Raw genomic sequence first — 20,137 nt, 5'->3', positions numbered from 1 at the left:
GGCTGGTCTCAAACCTCTGAGCTCAAGCAATTGACCATCTTGGCCTCCCTGAGTGCTGGAATTACAGGCAAGAGCCACCACGTCTGACCTTCAGTCCACTTGAAAGGAGAACCTTTAAACAATCTAAGCTGCTTCAGAGTAGAAGGGTTCTCTCATTCATTAGTGAGTTTGCAGGCAATGGAGTTGTTCATGCTAAGGCTAAGTAATCACACAGTGGCAACAGTGCAGAGGGAATTGATCCACAAAATAAAGGCTTACAAAAGAGATTTTGCCAGTCTTTTCAATTCTATAACTGGCTGCATTACAGACAGTCATCACCAAGAACAGTGATCTCAGTGTTCACTTCAAGTCTTACAATGGAGAGATGATTCTGTTGAGGCTGTTAGAGACAGCTTAAAGCAAAATGTAAGATTTGTGGTAGAGAAAATGGAATGAACTAAGGCAATGAGAAGCTGGAGTTTATGGCAAATTTGGGATATTGTGAGCGTATCTACTTGGCAGGGGAGAGAGAGGGTGCCTGATCAGCAGGAGTGAGGGAGAAAGCTTAGAAGACGGGGAGAAGGACAGAGAGTCTTGAACCCAGCTCAGCTCAGGCACTTAGGCTTTTATCCTGCAGGCAAGGGGGAATCAAAGGGGAATTGTTGAGAACTTCTGAGGGAGACAGTCATGATCAAAATGGCATTTCAGAATGGCCAGACTGGCAGTACTGTAGGAAAAAACAAGAAGGGGAGTGACACTGTGGTGGCAAGGGAAATAGAGGACACTCTGGCAGGAAATGAGGAAATAGAGGCCTGAACTCAAGGAAAGCTATAAGACCGGAAAGAAGGATTTATATGAAAGAGATAGGAGAGGAAGAATTAAAAGGACTGGTGATCGAGTCAATGTGGAGTAGAGAATCAAAGACAGAAACACATGACTCAGGGAACCCAAACATGTCAACCTGCATAACAAGACCAAAACACCAAAAAAATCTAAAGTCACAACCGGTTCCCAAATTACTGATTCATCACAGCTTTACATTACATGTTCAAAGCATATTTTTCACACACATACACTAGATATAAGATTTTATAATTATATTTGAATTTACTGGAAACCAGTCATCAAAAGTTTACTGAAGGAGTGTTCACAAAAATTAAATCATCCAAGGATAAAAAGATGGTACACCAGACAAATACTAATCAAAAGAAATCTGAGACAGCCACGTTAATATCGGACAAAACAGACTGTAAGGCAGAAAGAATTACTGGCAATAAAGAAGGCTACTACAGGCTGGGCGTGGTGGCTCACTCCTGTAATCCCAGCACTCTGGGAGGGCGAGGTGGGAGGATCATTTGAGGTCAGAAGTTCAAGACCAGCCTGAGCAAGGGTGAGACCCCTTTTCTACTAAAAAAAAAAAAAAAAAAGAAGAAAGAAATTAGCTGGACAACTAAAATATATATAGAAAAAAATTAGCCAAGCATGGTGGCGCATGCCTGTAGTCCCAGCTACTCAGGAGGCTGAAGCAGTAGGATTGCTTGAGCCCAGGAGTTTGAGGTTGCTGTGAGCTAGGCTGACTCCACGGCACTCTAGCCGAGGCAACAGAGCGAGACTCTGTCTCCAAAAAAAAAAAAAAAAAAAAGAAGGCTACTACATAATAAAAATTTTAATTTGCCAGGGAGAGATAACAATTATAAATTAATAACACCAAAAATAACATGCCTCAAAATATAAAATAAAAACTGACAGGTCGACAGGAAGAAACTGACAAGACTGCCAACAAAGTAGGAGATTTTCACACATCTCTTTCAATTCAAAAACTGACAGATGAAACAGACAAAATAAATCAGTAAGGATATAAAAAACTTAAACAGCCCAACTGACAAGTTTCATCCAATGGACAGACACAGAATACAGCAGCTAACAATTAGAAAATAAACATTACTTTCAAGAATAAAATTTTAAATTCATGAAAACTGACTACACGCTAGACAAAAAATTAATCTTATGAAATTTCAAAAGAATGGTATAATTCTCTGACAGAAATGCAACTAAGGTAGACATCAATAACAAAAATATTACTATAAAAATCCATATACTTAGAAAGGAGAAACATATTTCTAAACATGAGCAAAATCAGAAAATACGTGGAATGGAATAGTAATGAAAATTCAGTACATTTCAAAACCTATAAGATGTATATAAAGCAGGTACTTGGAGGAAAATTTAGTCTTAAATGAAGGAGGGTTCAATGTTAATGATTTACTACATCTATGCATATCTACATAAGAAGTCAGAAAAAAACCCCAAAATAATCCTCCCAAATTTAGATGGAATAAAATGAAACAAATAAAAGCAAAAAAGTAATAAAATAGAAAACAAACATAAACAGAGAGGATGAAGAGAACAAAATATTGCTTCTTTGATAAGCTAATCAAATATACCCTCTTATAAAATTAATTTAAAAACAAAACAAAAAAAGAGAGCAGAAATATTAGGAATGTAAAAGAAGACAATTACAGATGCTGTGGAGAAGAAAATAGGTAAGAGTAAATACAAATAACTCTATCTCAGAAAGTTTAAAAATTTAGACAAAATGGATAAAGTTCTAGAAAAACTTATCAAAACTGACTCAAAGAGAAATAAAGAACCAGAATAGTCCTATGACAATGAGAAAATTTGAATCAATAGTTAAAAATCTTCCCACAAAGAAAACAAGCCAAGATGGCTTTTTTGGTAAATGCTACTGAAGATTCAAGGAACAGATTATTTCAATCTTATATAAACTATTTCAGAGAATAGAAAAAGCAATATTCCCCAACTCATCAGGCTGGCATGACCTTGATAACAAATTCAGGAAATGACTGTACAAGAATGGAAAATTATAGGCCAATCTCTCTCTTAGCCCTCTTCCTGGAGTGTGCAAGTATATGCGTGTGTACACGTGCACGCACACACACACACACACACACACACACACACACACACACACACACACCACACAGTTTGCAAGCCAAATCCAGCAACATATTTAAATAATACATTGTAACCAAGATGGGTTTATCCCAGGAATACAAGCCCTAATTAAAAAGTTAGAAATTTTATAAATGCCATTCATTACACTAATAGCTTAAAGGAGAAAAATCTTAACATCATTCCAAAGGAGGAGGAAAAAATCATATAATAAAATTCAATAACCATTTGAGATCAAAAACTCTTTGCAAGCTAAGAATAACAGGAACTTATCTTCACTTGATAAAGGCTATCCATAAAAGCAAACATCATATTTAATGATGAAGTGTTGAAAGCATTTTCTTAAAGATAAAGAACAAGATAGGGAAATACATTATCACCATATCTATTCAGCACTGTACTGGAGGGCCTAGGCCAGTACAAGAAGATGAAGAAGAAAAAATGAAAAAGTATAATAATGTTCAGAAAGGAAAAAACCAAACTGTCATTATTTGCATTACTATTGCCTATACAGAAAAGTGAACAGAAACTATACGTAAGAGTTAACAGTAGAATTTAGCAAGGTAGCTGGATACAAAATCAATACTAAAAAGTGAACTGCATTTCTATATACAGTCATGTGTCAGCTAATAACGTTTTAGTCAATGATGGACCACACATGATGGTGGTCTCATAATATTATAACACTGTATTTTTACTATACCTTTTCTATGTCTAATGTGTTTAGATATACAAATATTTACCATGGTGTCACAATTGCCTACAGTATTCAGTATAGTAACATCCTGTGTCGGTTTGTAGCCTGCAAGTAATACCATCTGGCATAGGTGTGTAGTAGGCTATATCATCTAGGTTTGTGTAAGTACACTTTATAATATTTGCACAATGAAATCACCTAATGATCCAATTCTCAGAATGTATCTCCATCATTAAGCAATGCATAACTGTACTTTAAACAGTTTGCAAATAACTTTTTAAAAAGATATCATTTATAATAGCAACCAAGATATAAAGCAATAACTCTAGCAAAGGATGTGGAAGCCTTTTATGGAAAAAAATTATAAAATTTTACTGAAAGACATTAGAGAAAACTTCAATAGAGTCATACAATGTTATTGGAAAGAGGGACTAAATTGTTTTAGTCTCTCCAAGGTGATTAATAGATTCAAAGCAATTCCAATCGAAATGTTTTTCATGGAACTTGACAAGCTAATTCTAAGATACAAAGCTACAGTAATTAAGAAAGTATGGTATTGGCACATGATAGACAAGTAAATCAGTGGAACTGAATAGACGATCCAGAAACAGAGCTACGCATACATGTAAACTTGATTTATGAGCGTAAGCACTGCAGGATGTATGAGGAAAGGACAGACGTTTTAATAAATGAAGCCAGGATAAGGTTATCCACATGGGAAAAATGAAACTGGATCCCTTATCTCATAACATTTAAAAAATCAATTCCAGGTGGACTAAGGACTTAAATGCTAAATGCAAAAGATCAAAAATTTTAGAAGACATTACAGGAGAATATCTCTATGCCATCCAAATCATAAAAACTTTCTTAAACAAAAAAACAAAAAGCATACCCATAAAGGAATATATTGACAAATTCTACAGCATTAAAATTAAAAACTTCTGTTTATAAAGATACTACAAGAAGACTGAAAAATAAACTATAATCTGGCAGAAAATGTTTATAACATATTTAACCAATAAAAGACTAGTATCCAGAATATTGGAAGAATCCTATACATCAAAAAGAAAGAGAGCCCTATTGAAAACTGGGGAATACAACAGGCATTTCACAGAAGAAACACCAATGGCTCATAAATACGTGAGAAGACGCTCAGCTTCACTAGTAATCAGGAAAATTAAAATTAAATGCAAATTAAAATCATAAGAACACTTTCACATGTCTTCAGATTGTCAAATCTTAAAATTTGAAGAAAATATAAGTGTTGGCATGAAGGTGGAATCAGGGAAATTTTCATACATTGCCAGTGGGAGTATAAGTCAAAATAAATTGGTACAACCACTCTGGAAAATAGTTCATATCACCTAGTAAAGTCTCACCTACAACTGTCCCTCAAATCCCAGTAAGTCCATTCCCAGGTATAGGGTTTACCCAGAAAGTTGCACCAGTGCACCATGAAACACATACAGTGATGTTCAGAGTAGCATTTTCCTAATAACCCAAACTAGAAACCATTTATCAACAGCACAATTTACAGAACAATAGATAAACAAATTACAGCATATTCAGACAATGGGACAGTACACAGCAGGGGAAAAAAGAGAACAAACTACAACGCTATGCACCGTCACAGATAAATCTAAAAAAAAAAATTAACAAACAAGTAACAGAAGAACACATTATTGACTCCATTTACATAAAGTTCAAAAGCAAACAAAACTAAAAACTAAATATATATACATAAATGGTCAAACCATAGGAATTAACACATAATTTAAGGTTGTGGTGACCAGGGGCAGATACAATTCAGACTGATTCCATAGGGAGCCTCTAGGAAATTGGTCATGTTCTATTTCTTAAGATTGGTGGTAGGTATATGCACGTTCAGTTTTTTAGAGTTATGAACTAAAGTGCAGATCACCCCCAAATGCTAAGTTCTGTAGACAGAAGAATTTCTCAAACAAAAGCTAATACCCTGAAAACTATTTTTCCAAAATTAGGTTATATCGTTCATTCAGCTGTGCAAGCCACAAACTGAGGCATCATCCTCCACGTTGCCTTCCCTCTCATTCTCCAAATCCATTTTAATTCTTAAGTCCTACTTCCCCAGTCAGGCTACACTCATTCCTCACAAGAACACTATTAATAGCCTCCCAACTGGCCTAAAAAGCTCTTCACACTAACCCCAGTGATCTTCTTCCATCATATGCTAAAAACCCTTCACTGGCTTCCCAGTGCTCTTAAAATAAGGATAAACTTTCTCAACATTACTTAAAAAATACTGTACAGTCTGGGCCCTGACTAAATTTCTAGCCCTTTCTTGAACCCTCCCCAAACATATACACCCTTTTGCTGTATTCCAGCCACCATGGCCTCCTTTCAATTTCTTGAACACAAACAAAATTCGCTCTTGCCACAGGGCCTTTGCACATGGTGGATATATTACATCTTCATGAAGTCCCCTCTCAAGTTAATCCCACTTGCACTTCAGTAGTCAAAGCAAACATTTCCCCAGGGAATCCTCCCCTACCAGACTTCCTTCTCCTCCTATTCCCCTATCAGACCAAGTCCTAAAGCAGTCATCATTTAAAAAGTACCACTACCACCACTTAGGATAAGACCCCAAAAGATATGAAACAAAGTCAATATCTGACATAACTCTCACTCTCAAGCCTCAAGAAGAGAGACCATCTCACACTGGCAGGGAGATCTTTGAAGCAGTATGATTAATAGCTGAGTGTGGTGGTACATGCATGTAGTTCCAGATACTTGGGAGGCTGAGGCAGGAGGATCGCTTGAGCCCAGGAGTTCTAGGGTCCAGCGAGCTATGATCATGCCACTGTACTCCAGCCTGGGCAGCAGAGTGAGATCCTGTCTCTAAAATAAATAAATAAATAAATTTCAAAAAGAGAATGAAATTGTATGATTTAACAGAAACATGTTACATTGACGTATACAGCAGATGGGAAAATCTGTGTGGTTTTTAAAAAACAAAACTGTTCTCACACAAACCTGGAGCAAGGTTGAATCTTTCTGATAAAAAGGCAAAATAAGCTTAGAACTTACCACGTGAACATTTTAGAATTGAAATCTGCATCCAAAACTGGGGAAGTTTCTGAAACATAAGCATGTGTACTGCTGCTGCATGCAGAATACGAGCTTCACAACTTGAGCCCTGAAAGCTTGATTTTTATGATTAATCTAGTATCTCACGTGGAGTAAAGATCCTTTGCCAATAGTTTATTCAGATGTCTTTAGTTTATACAGCAAAAGTGAAGTCCTTTTAACTATTGTGTCCATTAAAACAAGTAGATAGGACATATGCTAACAACTGTAATTTTAAACATCAAGTTGAAAGTGAAGTCAATTTCTTCCAGTAAGAATTAAACCCTTATTTTCCTGGAGCATTAGGATATTCTAAGGATAGAAATAAAACCTAAATTGGCTGGCAGGCTTACCTGAAATGGCACAAGAGTACTTAATACTTTATATGAGAAGGTGTTTTATTCTTTGCTTAAAGAAATGTGCCTTTGGGTTCTAATAAAGTATCAAAAATGACATCCCCAAAGAACGACTCTAGGTGTGTATGTGCCCTGGGTTTACATGGCAAAAAAAAAAAAAAAAAGAGTCGGGAGAAAAGACGATCATCAAAAGAGACATCACTTTGCACAATACACTCCGTTGTACCACATAATTATAAATCTGGGATGTAAAGTGATATGTCATCCACCACAAGACGAAGGGCAGGCCAACTAAACAAAAGGCAAACATGCCATGCTATTAGAGGTGGACCCTATCGCCTGATGTGTTGTACAACTCAGAGAACACAGGCACATCAAAGACTTCTAATGACACGGTCTCTTCTTTCTGCTATGTAATTTCATATAAATAATAAAATGGTACACCAAAAAGATGAGAGAAACTCCACATTTGTAATATCAAATTACTACTTGACTTAAATGTTAAGTTCATATTTGAGAAAACTCAAACAAGCACTGGTGAATATCTAATTATTATGTTTATTTCATTTCATTCAGGGTACAAGGGCTTTCTTTTTTCATTCATTTGTTTAGCTTGGCTTTGAAATGCCCTACAACACTTTTTACTTTATTTACTTCTATAATATGATTACATTTGATAAAAACATTCAAAAAGCATTTATTATAAGTTCTTAAAATGCATATCTGGGAGGAATGTATATTCACTGTAAAACATACAAAAAAAACAAGTATAAAATAGAGAGGATTCCCATGAGTCTACAAACTAAAGATAACTTTTATTAACATTAATGTGCTTCCTTCTAGGATTTTGTTCTGTGAATATTATCTTTTTAATGCGATCAAGCAAGTTCAACATATACAGCTTTATATATGGTGCTTTTCTCCATTTAGCTTTCCAGCTATGATTTTTCATGACAGTATAATATCGTTGCTTCCTAAACGACAATTTCCAGTTAACCCTCCCAGACACTGGGCTCCCTGACGCAGAAACCCGACATTGATCCTATCTCCAGCACTGAGAACAATGCCTGCCATAGCAGGTGCTCAATACATTTTTGATTCAGTCAGACTCTAATCAGATGAACCACAAAGAACAGAAATAGTTATAATTTAAGTATTTCAGATGAACATGGTTTGATCTAGGAATCTCTGTCATTCATAGGTACCTATTCATGGGCAATAGGATTAAACTGAATGGCTATACATGATATCTTTCAGTTACCTCACAGATCACTCAATCAGACTCTTGCTCAGGCACATAATCTGGAGAAGATGATGGCCTCAAGACATCCTAGAATTGGGTGCAGCACCTTCTTTCTCAGCTGGCTCCCATTTTCTGTCTCCATACATGTAGTCAGCACATGGATACAGGCCCTGAAATGGTTAGTTCTTGAGTCCGATTCCTCAGGGAAGCTGCTTGGCAGCCCCAACAGCACACTCTGGGCCCATATTGCCAAGTAGGTAACATGCAAGTGATCCAACCATCTATACATCCAACCATCCAAACATACACACACATCTCTCTCTCTCATATGCCTCCAATCCATGCTGACTTCCTCACACCTAGATAAATAAGCATTCCCGGAGAGTTACATGTTTCCTTTGTCATTTATCTGGATACAGAACATCTGTGTATATAAGTACATATGTCCTTGTTTTGTGACTACAATATATATAAAGAGTAAAACATACACCAGAGGTCCTACAAAGGTTTATTATTTTTTCTCCTTTTTTCTTTTCTTACACATTGTGCAACCCCCTTCAGTGCCCACAGCACACAGGTAAGGAGGGTGGGCAACGGCCTGGGGCTGGGGTTTACTCTGGCACGGGTACACTACGACAGGCTCACAGAGGAGGGCATGCCATAAATCCATTACCATGCTCGTAGGTTTAATAATGTGTAATGAGAGTTGGTAAAACTGTTTCTTTTCATTGCTTTTTACTGAATTAGAAAAAAAGTTTCAATGCAATGAGCATTTATCAAGTGTCATTAGTAAGTGTTAGGCAGTTTGCTAGGTGCTGAGGTACCAACTTGAATAAGATCTTTGTCCTTTAGGACATTAACGGTCTAGGTTTCTTTTGAGTTCTTTTTCCTTGTATTAGTAATTAACAATGAAATCACAAAACCATTCCTCATGGAATCATACATTTTGAGATTAAATCTAAATCATATCCCACCCCCAGACTTATGATTGTCCATTTCAAATCACATTCATTTCTTCTCAAAATGATAGTTGGCTTTTGTTCTTTAATGTCTGAAATGAACACATAAGAATCTCAAAAGCAAAAATTAAATAAGGTCAAGTTGTTTGTGCCCAGGAGAAATGTACTGCCATCATGGCAAAGGCTTTACATTCACAAGTTAGGCTTCTTTACCTTCCCGGGGCGAACAGAACATGCAACTGAAAGCAGGCAGTGAACATCTTATATCTGGCATAAAATCTCAAGCTCCAGCAGTTGAGTTTCTATGTCTTCAACTTAGTTTAAGCAATTGGCAGAGAATGACAAGAGTCCCTGAACCCCAACTCTAATTTCCTAGCAGAAGCAACCCTTCCCCCGCCATAATTCAGGCTTTGAGAATAAATATATATGCTTCTCTTTGGAAATAAGGATGGTTGTCCCATGAAGCAGTGGCCTATAAGCTTCTGATCAAGTATCCCACCCGCAAAAAATGTGTGGTACACACCCACTAAAGATAATTTTTGCCATCAATCCATATATTAAATGTTATTGAAGGTTAGCTTCTTTCTTAAGAAAAAAATAAACATAGATAGAAGGTCTATTATAGTCTTCCTGCACCCCAAAATGCTTGTTTTATGTACTCTCTGGGGTAAGCAGACCTCACTTATGAAGCCATAGCAATAAAAAATTAGGAGAATATATATAAAAATCTAAATCACTGTTTTAGGACATTATAATACTCCCTAGGAAAACGTGATACCAAACACAAAATAGAAAACATGATCTGCTTCATGAAAGTGCTAATTTATCATTTTAACAAAAGTACAAAGTTCTTACGAGAAAAGACAATAGAAACACGTAACAGCTAACATTTTCTTTAGTTTAAGCCTTGAAAAGGCCACATTAAATGAAAACATCTAAAAATGGACCAGAAATTTGCTGATGTCCCTCCATTAAAACACAATTTGTTAAATTCTCTCAACACTCTGCCAATATCTATATTTTTTGATACAAAAACAATTTCCTGGAAAGCTGTTTAAATTGAGAACAGTAAAAGAATAATTGATGGAAAATTATCTAAAATAAATGTCATCTAAATCACTTAAAATCTGGAAATATACCACAAGGAGGTCCTTTTCCAACAATATGCTCCATAGCTCTGTTTATTATTTTCCCAGCTTCTATTTATTCAAGAAAGTAGTCAGAGCAGGAAATGGGACAAGTCAAATGATCACAATCAATCTCATCACCTTCGCAACATGCTGTGAGTGTAATTAATCCTCTATTTATTTAGGGGACTTCACACCCCTTACATTAAGGCAGCAACTCCCTGCTGGCTTCAGTTGAGATAATTATGTTATAACAAGGATTGGGTTTCAATCATAACAGACAGAAGAAAAAGGAAATTGTACTTGAAGTTGTCAGTTTTAAAAAAAAGCTTTCTTGTGACTCCATTCAAAGGACGCTCTTGACAAAGCTCTCCTTAAACAGAGCACTTCCTAAGTAAGATAACCACACATGTGCCACATTAATCAATGTAAGCCTCTTCTCTGAATAAGATGTTAAGACAATTCAAGCACAGTGAAAATTCGACGTGGAGTGGAGAATACTAGTTTACCAAACCTGACTAAATCAATCACCACCCCAACTCACTTGATCCTGTGGGTCTCCTCCGAAGAGCTTTGAGGTACAAAAATACACAAGAACAAGGAGGTAAAGGAAAATACCAATTTGCTCACTCTGTAAAAGGCCAGCAAGCCAAAAGCAAGGACCTGAGAAGTCTAGAGCCAAGTATCAGGAGCTAAAACAAGAAAGAACAGAGTCTAATCTAACACAGACACCTAGCCACAGCTATAAAGCGGGCTTGATACAGACAATACTCCTTAGGTAAATGTACAGTATCTTCCTATTCACCTCTGAAAACCGTTATCTTTTTTACAAGAACCCCTATCCACACTTTCTCCTCTAACCTCCTCTACCTTAAGAAAATTAATAATGAAAATATAAAGTCTTGTCCAATTCATTTTTATAAACCTCTGCTTTTATCAACATATTATAATCATGATGCCTATGGCACATATATAAGTAAAAATGATAAATGAATTATGTTTCTAAATTTCTAAAAATTCTCAAATATGCCAAACCTATTTTTTTTCTAGGTTTGGAGTCAAGATGATTAGAATCGGTGGTGGCTCGTGCCTGTAATCTTAACACTGGGAGGCTGAGGCAGGGGGATCGCTTTAGGCCAGGAGTTTGAGGTTCCAGTCAGCTATGAGATACCACTGCACTCTAGCCCGGGCAACAAAGTGAGACCCTGTTTCTCAAAAACAAAAAACAAAAATCAAAACCCAGTAAATATACAATTCTTTGTTAGTTGTCTCAACACAGTTACAGGGAGCATTCATATCTGTACAAAAGGTTATTTTAGTCTTAAATCTGTAGAAACATTTGTAATCCTATGATTTATTGGCACATTTCTTGAAAGAGAAGTCTAATGAAGAGCAACAGTCCCCAGTGGGCATTGCTGAACTACCCGTGATAAGGCAAAGAACCATTAAGTAAATCCTTTCTATATGAAACCACGCTGAATGGATGCAAGAGAATGGATACTGGCATGTACTAATCTTTTCTTATGGAGATAAAACCCACTTCCATCCAGGATGAATTTGTGGATTTAATTAAAAATAAACAGTAAAACTAGAGAGCAACTTGACATGCCAGAATAAGTACCTTACCAAGAATGCTCTCGATCCAAGGGAGGTTTAACTTGCTTGAGATTATAGACAATTGTTTCTTGAAATTTCTACATGCTAATCATTAGCAGCTAATGTAACACTTAAAGTTTTACCATTTGTCAGAGAAGTAACTTTCCTTACAAAAGTAAAACCACCTGGAGTGTCTGATTATCACTTTACACGCCTGAATTGAACAGATCCCTGAAATCACGTTCAACACCGTAGATTTATTATAAATATCAGTGACACAGGCAGTGGTAGGTGTCACAGCTCTCCCCAAGCTGTGCCTCAAAATGGCATTGTGAGATTACAGCAATGTCCTCGTGAGATGGCTGTATGCCCCTTCTCTGCCCCTGACTCTTCCTGAGAAATGCCACCCATTACTGACAAACCAGGCATCGATGTACTGCTTTAGGGGGTACCGCCTAATCCCACTATGACCAAGGCAACTGGACCAGGAAAAGACACTAACCAATGCTGAGCCAATCACATTTTCCCACCCCTGGAATTACAAACAAGGGACTCTGGTCCATCTCTACTGAAAATAAAGATGTGTAAATTCAGAACTATGGAGCAGCCACCCTCCTCCATGCACATGGAGAGAGAAGAGCCGTGGTGACTTGCAGAAAGAAGCAAGATAAGCAAATACATGCCAGAGAACAAGCCAACTGCCTCCCCTTCTCATAGCTTGAGCTCCTAGGGCCCGCTGTACTCTCAGCACCTGGGTTCCAGAAGATAACCCGTAGTCACCTAAGAGAGCCCCCCAGTTTTACTGTAAAAGTCTGAGTGAGTTTCTCTTATGCAACCAACTGACAAGAATTAGTCAAGAATATTGACAGCCTTCGGCACACAGACTAGAGAGGCAGCATTTCTTATCTGGCCCTGTTACTAAAACATCATAACCCCCAAGCTAACAGCAGACTCTCTTATTCAATAATAAAGGGATACTACAAGGATAAACTATGATCCAAATGCAAAAAGCCTTACATTCATCCTTGCTCTTCCAACACACGATAGTTAGAACCAGGAAATCTATTCACTATGTTGCATACATGTTTTCCTTGTCTACTCCTCTGCATATTATTTTCCCACCCTGGAATGTATCCATTCCTGATTATTATTATATTCATATGGGAAAAACAGTACTAGGCAATCAGAGAGCATTTTTTACGTTTTGCTTTTTAATTCATATCCCTTCTTTGTCCAAATTCTTCTATATACATCTTTTCCAGCTGTGCTCCGAATGTTCCTGGCCACCTCTTTATGAATACCCCTCTGAGGCCTCAAATCAACATTTCTAAAACTGAACTCCTGGCTAGACGCAGTGGCTCATGCCTGTAATCCCCAGCACTTTGGGAGGCTGAGGCAGGGGGATTCCTTGAGGTCAGGAGTTCGAGACCAGCTAGGGCAACATAGCAAGACCCCATCTCTGCAATAAATAAAAAATAAAATAAAACTGAACTCCTTATCTTCTCTCCCAATCTACACCCTCTCTGATATTATTTAGTCTTGGCAAATGCACCTTTATTGTCCCAGTTCAATGGCCAAGTCAAAACCTGCATTTCACTTTTGACTCTTCCCCTTCTCTCTCCCAACACGTCCAATTACTAAGTCTGTCTCACCTACCTCTCACATCTGACCACTAGTCTCCTTTCCCCATTCTTACTTCCCTGGCTCAGGCTACTGTCGCTTTTTCCTGGATTACCACAACTCTTAACCAGCCCTTCAGTCTCAAGCTCTGAGTTCTGCCTCACTCCAATGCATTCCCCACAAAGTAACCTGATGAATCTTCCCAGAATGTAAATCTCATCCCCTCACTCACACAGGCACTCCACGGCTTAAAACTCTTCAGTTGCTTCATTCTCCCAGGACAAAGTCTGAGCATCTTTAGGCGGCCAAGGCTCTACATTAGCCTCTCCAGCCTCATTTCTTTCCTACCCCTTCCTCTGTTATTATCTATCCATCCAGAGCTTTCAAGCTGTTTCAGAAGGCCGTTTTCTTTTGTCCCCATTTTCTGAAATTCTCTTCATCTCCACTTCCCCACCTGCATCTCACCAACTCTTCTTGATCTTTCAGCTCTCAGCTTATACTCTTCCTCTGGGAGCTTTCTCTTACAGCCACATGTCCTCTTGGGTGCTTCCCCAGGCACCCATACTTGTCCACTGTGGCCACTATCAGATACAACATACGTGTATTCCCTGCTAGGAGTCCAGCTTTAAGATGGCGTGTCTCTCTTGCTCACCAGAGTACCCCCAGCACCCATCTCAGATCTGGCACATAATAGAGCTCAATAACTACTGGTTGAAAAAATATATTACTCGACTTTTATATTCAATGCTGATATTTTACCTCTGCATATAAGTCACTTCTACTCCCTCATCCCAACAGATAAACCAGAAACAAGAGGGAGCCAAAAGGAAGAGATGCATGTAGCTATGCTGTTCTTAGGAGCATAACCCTGTCCCCTACAAAAGCACACATACACAGAAAGCAACTGAAAAAGTCTAAAGCAATGACAAGGTCTTATGTTTTCTAAAATTTTAAGATTTCAGTGATGAAACAGGTTAGGTTCACTTACAACTGCGGAAACTGAGGTCCATATTTATCAAATGAGAGATAACTATTTAGTGACAGACCTTTCTGTCTACAAACTTTCCACATTAGTGTCCCAAGGGTCATAAAATTTCATTTTGGGGTAAAGTATGCTAAAAAGCAGCAAAAAAATAAATACATCATGACTATTAATTAGAGTTAACTATTTAATCAGTTCAATGCAAACACGTTTAATATTTCAAAGACCTTTCCCTCCCATAACTACCTACTTTAAGAAAGAATACTAAAGAGAGAGTGTGATTTAACATCTTAATGACAAGCTCACGTTTGTACTGAAGACTGTCAGGATTTTAGATTTTAGTTTCATTAACACAACAACAACCAAATTTTTCCATGTAGCAAAAACAAAAGAATACCCCTCTTGCTCCCTTGTCATTTCAAAATGCACCATACATTTAAACCATATAGTTTTAATGTCAAATTTTCTTCAGTGGGCATATATATACTCCTTATATAATGAGGAATAAATTAGTTATTTAAAAAACCCCTCTGTAATGGATATTATTTTATAAAGAGAAATGATTTGTAGGGTTCTATCATAAGTATAAAACAGACTACAAATGATATGTATAGTAGTATTTCCACGGGTTTAAAAATGCATCAGGAAAACTAGAGGAAATATTATTATAAAATATTAATATTGGTTGAATTAGATGAAGTGGTGAAGTGACTTGCTAAGGTCATATGACCAATGAGAAGTAGAGGTGGCATGTATCACAGTTTATTCGTTTCTATCTCAGGTTGCTTTCAGAGGGTCAGAACTGTCACTGCTACTGATGATGGCAGCTCACCAGCAAAGAATCAGGGGGAACTCTTATATTGAATATAGCTGAAAATATCAATAAAAATAAGTTAGAATCGATTCATATTTTTTAAAGTGCTACTTTTTTTTAACAATGAAAAATGCTCCCTTAATCTGCTCTTATAGGTATCATCCAATTCAACTAAAATTTACTGTGCTTACAAGGAGGTGTGATGGGCCCAGATAGGTGCTCATTCACATGGACCTTAAAATTTTAAAAGGGGAAAGAGATATACACCTAGATCACTAAAATATGAGGCAAGTACACAACCAGAGAATGTTTGTTGTAATAGGTACCACACTCGAAACTTTCAATGAAGCATATAATGAAGAATGGTAGGGAGCACTGTTTTTCAGAAAAATAATTTGCAGAGTCTGTAACTCAGAATAAGAATCCAGGAGTTTCAGTTATTAAGATTTGCAAATATGCTCTACAAGACACACATATCATTAGGAAAAATAACCACCTAACACTAAAGCAGAACTTATGATAGCTATTGCCGTAACTTCATTAATTCAATACAAGAATAACTTTGTTACCTACCTTCTAATAAATTTTTGCCAAAATAAATGTCTGACTATAAAAATGGAATGCTATTCATTGTGGTACTCAGAATTTAGCACTTGTCTGGTATTTCAAATAAAATTTTACACAGTTTTTATTATTAAACCAAAAACATCACATATAGACTAAGGAAAATACACAACTATTTTAAAACATAAAAATAAGGTGCTAGAGTTTACTGACCAACTATATGGAAAAGAAATAAATCAAGGTAAAAGGTAAAGAAAAAAATGAGTTATGAAAATTAGGGACACACATTGCAGTATAATTAATTTCGAGCCAAGAAAGTTCACAGTGAAGGTGATACTAGAAAGGTCAATCATGTTGTACTTGCAAAATTAAGAATAAAACTAGAAATTTTAATAAATATTAGATAAAGGAACAAATGTTTTATCTCAAAGGGTGTGAAAAAATAGCTGGTCTATAGTTAAATTGAACACACAAAGTGAAAACAACACAGCCTGTTTAGGGAAAGGAAAGTTATGTTCAAATTGGTAAAGTTGAAAAAACAATTTTTACAAAGTAATTTGAAGAGTCCCTGCTGGTTTCTCTCTCCTACCTCACTGCCTAATACATTATCCCTTTTTAAAAAATTACTATTATCACAACAATTACTAAGAACCTAAGAATTTTGCTTCATTTCCCACAACTTAAAACCAAGAGAAAAAAAAATTTTAAGAAAAAGTCTGATAATCCCCACATCAACTTGAGGGCCTATATCCTTCTACTTTAATGAAATACAATCCTCTCTAGTTAACGAGGAATGTGACAAATAGAGAAACAGACACTCATGGAAATGGGATCCTGGCACAAGCCTCAATACTCATTATATGTTTATAAAATCCTCATCATAAAGAAAAAAAAGAAAAGAAAAACCAAAACTCACACAGATAGACTATTTCAATTTAATTTTATTATGAAAATGAAAGTAACAACAGGAAATGGCAGCAGGGTATTTGATAAGCTCAATTAGCAGGAGGATCAAATGAAGTGATGACATGCCATTATGACCTCAGGGGTTAAAGATTCAATTTTCCATCTGGCGAAATCTACATTTCCAACACAAATACTGACACCACCTGCTGTATGTTATTAGGCATTATCTTGAACAATCCCTAAGCATTTTCCATACAACAGGTATAGGCTCAAGTTGTTTTCATATTTCATTCTGCAATATAATTGCTTCCCCATGAACAGAAATAAAAAATAAATTCTATATATGGCTCATTCAAAACAGGCATTAAAATCCATACTAAAGCCTTTACTTACCAATCACAGGAACAGTAAAAATATCATGATTATTTTTCTTCTAAGTCATGATTGATATTGTGCAATCATTTTCTACAGCACCTAAGAATCATTCTAACCAAGAGCTCTCTTTATATGTTCTTAATTAATAGCCCCTTACTACTGAAATGGATCATTAGGCCATGTCTAATAAGAATCAGATCTAAAGAACTCCTTCACCAAATACAAATTCACTGCATTTTTAAATTTAATGGTTAATCTACTATGTTTCCTTGATTGGGGCAATGATAAACGCTTTTTAAAAATTTTACATACCAAGGTGCTAGAGCCCATTTGTGAATGTTCAGACTCTTCAATACATGTGTTATCAAGAATCATGCTATTAGGCTCTGAAGGCTGTATTTTTCACATATGAACTCTGTAAGCCAGTGGTTAGCCAATGAATGCACAGCTCTTGTTTGGATTAGATTTGATTAGGTTTGCATCTTATGATGTCTACACATGCAAACAAGAATGCACATATATACATACACACAACGCTCTGTGAGTAAACTATAGATACAAGTTCAGATACTCAGTCTTGAGATTTCATATTGGACAGTCAATAGTAAGGCAATAAATACAACTATCTGTTTTAATACCTATTTTCCAGGCTGTCCCAATACCCATTTTTTCAAATAAAATTAACTTTTCACCATCTGTACCTCCTTCCCTAAGCAAATTCACCACGCTTCCCCTGTTAATCAAGTTACCTTTTAAGTGTTTGGTAGCTACATGGATTTTCCTCTCCTTAAAACTTATTCCCCGAATTATTTCATTTTCTTCCTCCTGGGTAAGTAGACATTTCAGAAATGTGAGCATCTAAAAATTCATAAGTAACCCAAAACTTACTTGGCTTTCTGAATCCACACACAGTAGTCTGAGATGTAGAGATCATTTAGAATGTATGCTGGGTCATTTTCCTGAAAAATTCTGTGAATATCCAGGAGACACTTTAAAATTGCACTTTTACCTGGAGGAAATTGAAAAAATATCCAATCATCCTTAAGAAAAAATCTAATTCTTAAAGTGAGAAATTCAGATCCCAAAAGGTAATATAGTTAAAGCAGCTTAGAGATTTAATGATTTCTTAAGAAAGTTTAACATTCCTTTAGTGCATGAAAACATATCAGTCCTACTAGGTCCAAATCCCTTTCTTTCCTTAAGAATTATAAATAATCTTTATACGCTATTGTTATAACTAATTAATTGTGGTTACCACAAAAACACTATGAAACACAACTAGGTCAATTAAATGAAAGGGAGGAAAGTTTTCCAAACTAAATGAATACTTAAAAGCATCATAATTTTAATTAGATAATGTTTTTCTAATTGAAGTTTTCAAAATAATGTGGAAAATTACATTTTAGCTTTCATACTCCTTTATTTGTTATGTCAACATTTTTCATAAAGGAATTAACTAGTATACTAACAAATTTTTTTGCCTCAAAAAATTGAATAAAACTCAGATTGAACACTAAAATATCATAGCACTACTTCAGAAATAAGCTGACAAAAATCACTTGAAAAAAAAGCCATCAAGTATTAAAGTCTTTTTCAACCTAATTACTTCCTTCTAGTTGTTAAATGAACCTAACTTTAATCCAACCAACATCTACAAAAGAAACCTTTCACAACTCAACAATTCCCTAAGTGTTCCAAACTTTATGACGTTCCCTGAAATTTATTAACTATGAGGCAAATTACTAAATCTAGAGTAGTACAACTTCCTTTGATCTGTGAAATACAGCATTTTCAGTTTAACAGTTTTATTCGTATCTTTACAGTTCTGAAACATGGAAATAGTGTATGTTGAGTTCATGAAGATACTGGATGTGCTTTCATCAAATTTCCCATTTGACTTTTAGATCCTGAGATAAAAGAATCATGAGCTAGATGATGACATCTCAAGATCCCAAAATTGCTGCCACTAAATTTGTAACATTAACGCTAGTAAGTTTCAAAAGAGCAGGGACTTCTGTTTTATTTAGTGGTTAATTCCCAATACCTGGAACAGAACATTGCAGCAGCAGGTTTTGGATTTAAGTATTTTAAGAATGAATGAATGAATGACAGAGTAATCACCCGGCTTAAACCCTTGCAATGTCTTTTATCCTATAGTCTCACACACCAAATCCTGCTGGTTTTTCCTTAGAAATGCACCTTGTATCTGTCCTTTCTCCACCGCTGACTGATCACCTATCTTCACTCATACTCTCATCTCATGCCTAGATTTTTAAGAATCTTCTTTCCCATCTTTCAGATTCCAGACTCTCTCCCTTCTAACACACATTTGTTAAGGCATCACTTTTCACTGAGTTGTCTTCCTGCAAATGGTTTCCAGGCTCTTTATGGTCTTGTTTCCATGCCTTTGCCCCACAGGGTCCCTCTTTCTTTTCCACTCCACCTAGTCTGCTGTAGTTCAAGACTTTGCCCCTTCAGGAAGCCCTGGGCTGACTTCCCTAGTCCTCAGGGTCCTTTACTAAACCCTGCAAAGGAAAGCAGTGGGAAGGAAACTCAGCCAATCCTCCCTGTAACCTCCCCTGCTCACTTCACAGAAGAGAAGGAGAACCCAAGGCTCCAGGACAGGTAAGATACTATCACTGAGTTGAGGGACCAAGATGTAAATTCCAATCTTACTAGCTCCAGAGGCTATCCACTGTGCCATGCTACCTGGGTGTTCTTGGCCCATTCAGTCTATATCACATTTTTATTATTCAAGAGCTAAGTAGGTAATAAGTCCTTGAAACCAGAGGCCACGCCTTTTTAAAAAATATTAACTAAGTGGCTTCCTCATATGCCAAT

At 36.4% G+C, this 20,137-nt stretch overlaps 1 protein-coding gene and 1 non-coding gene across 2 annotated transcripts in view; both read right to left on the bottom strand.

The window, feature by feature from the left end:
• The window catches only part of SHQ1 (SHQ1, H/ACA ribonucleoprotein assembly factor), a 92,799-nt gene that overhangs the window by 24,677 nt on the left and 47,985 nt on the right, over positions 1–20,137 (bottom strand). Inside the window, exon 10 of the mRNA XM_045530769.1 lies at positions 18,185–18,305. Coding sequence (XP_045386725.1) covers positions 18,185–18,305 — 121 coding nt within the window. The remainder of the gene's footprint in view (positions 1–18,184; positions 18,306–20,137) is intronic.
• LOC123623694 lies at positions 8,895–9,031 on the bottom strand. The gene has a single exon (XR_006729982.1). It is a non-coding gene; the product is annotated as a small nucleolar RNA SNORA42/SNORA80 family (small nucleolar RNA).

The sequence above is a fragment of the Lemur catta genome, chromosome 18 (assembly GCF_020740605.2).
Source record: "Lemur catta isolate mLemCat1 chromosome 18, mLemCat1.pri, whole genome shotgun sequence".
Lineage (NCBI taxonomy): Eukaryota > Metazoa > Chordata > Mammalia > Primates > Lemuridae > Lemur > Lemur catta.
Note: the sequence above shows the minus strand (reverse complement) of the source record. Positions and strands in the feature narration are given on the sequence as shown.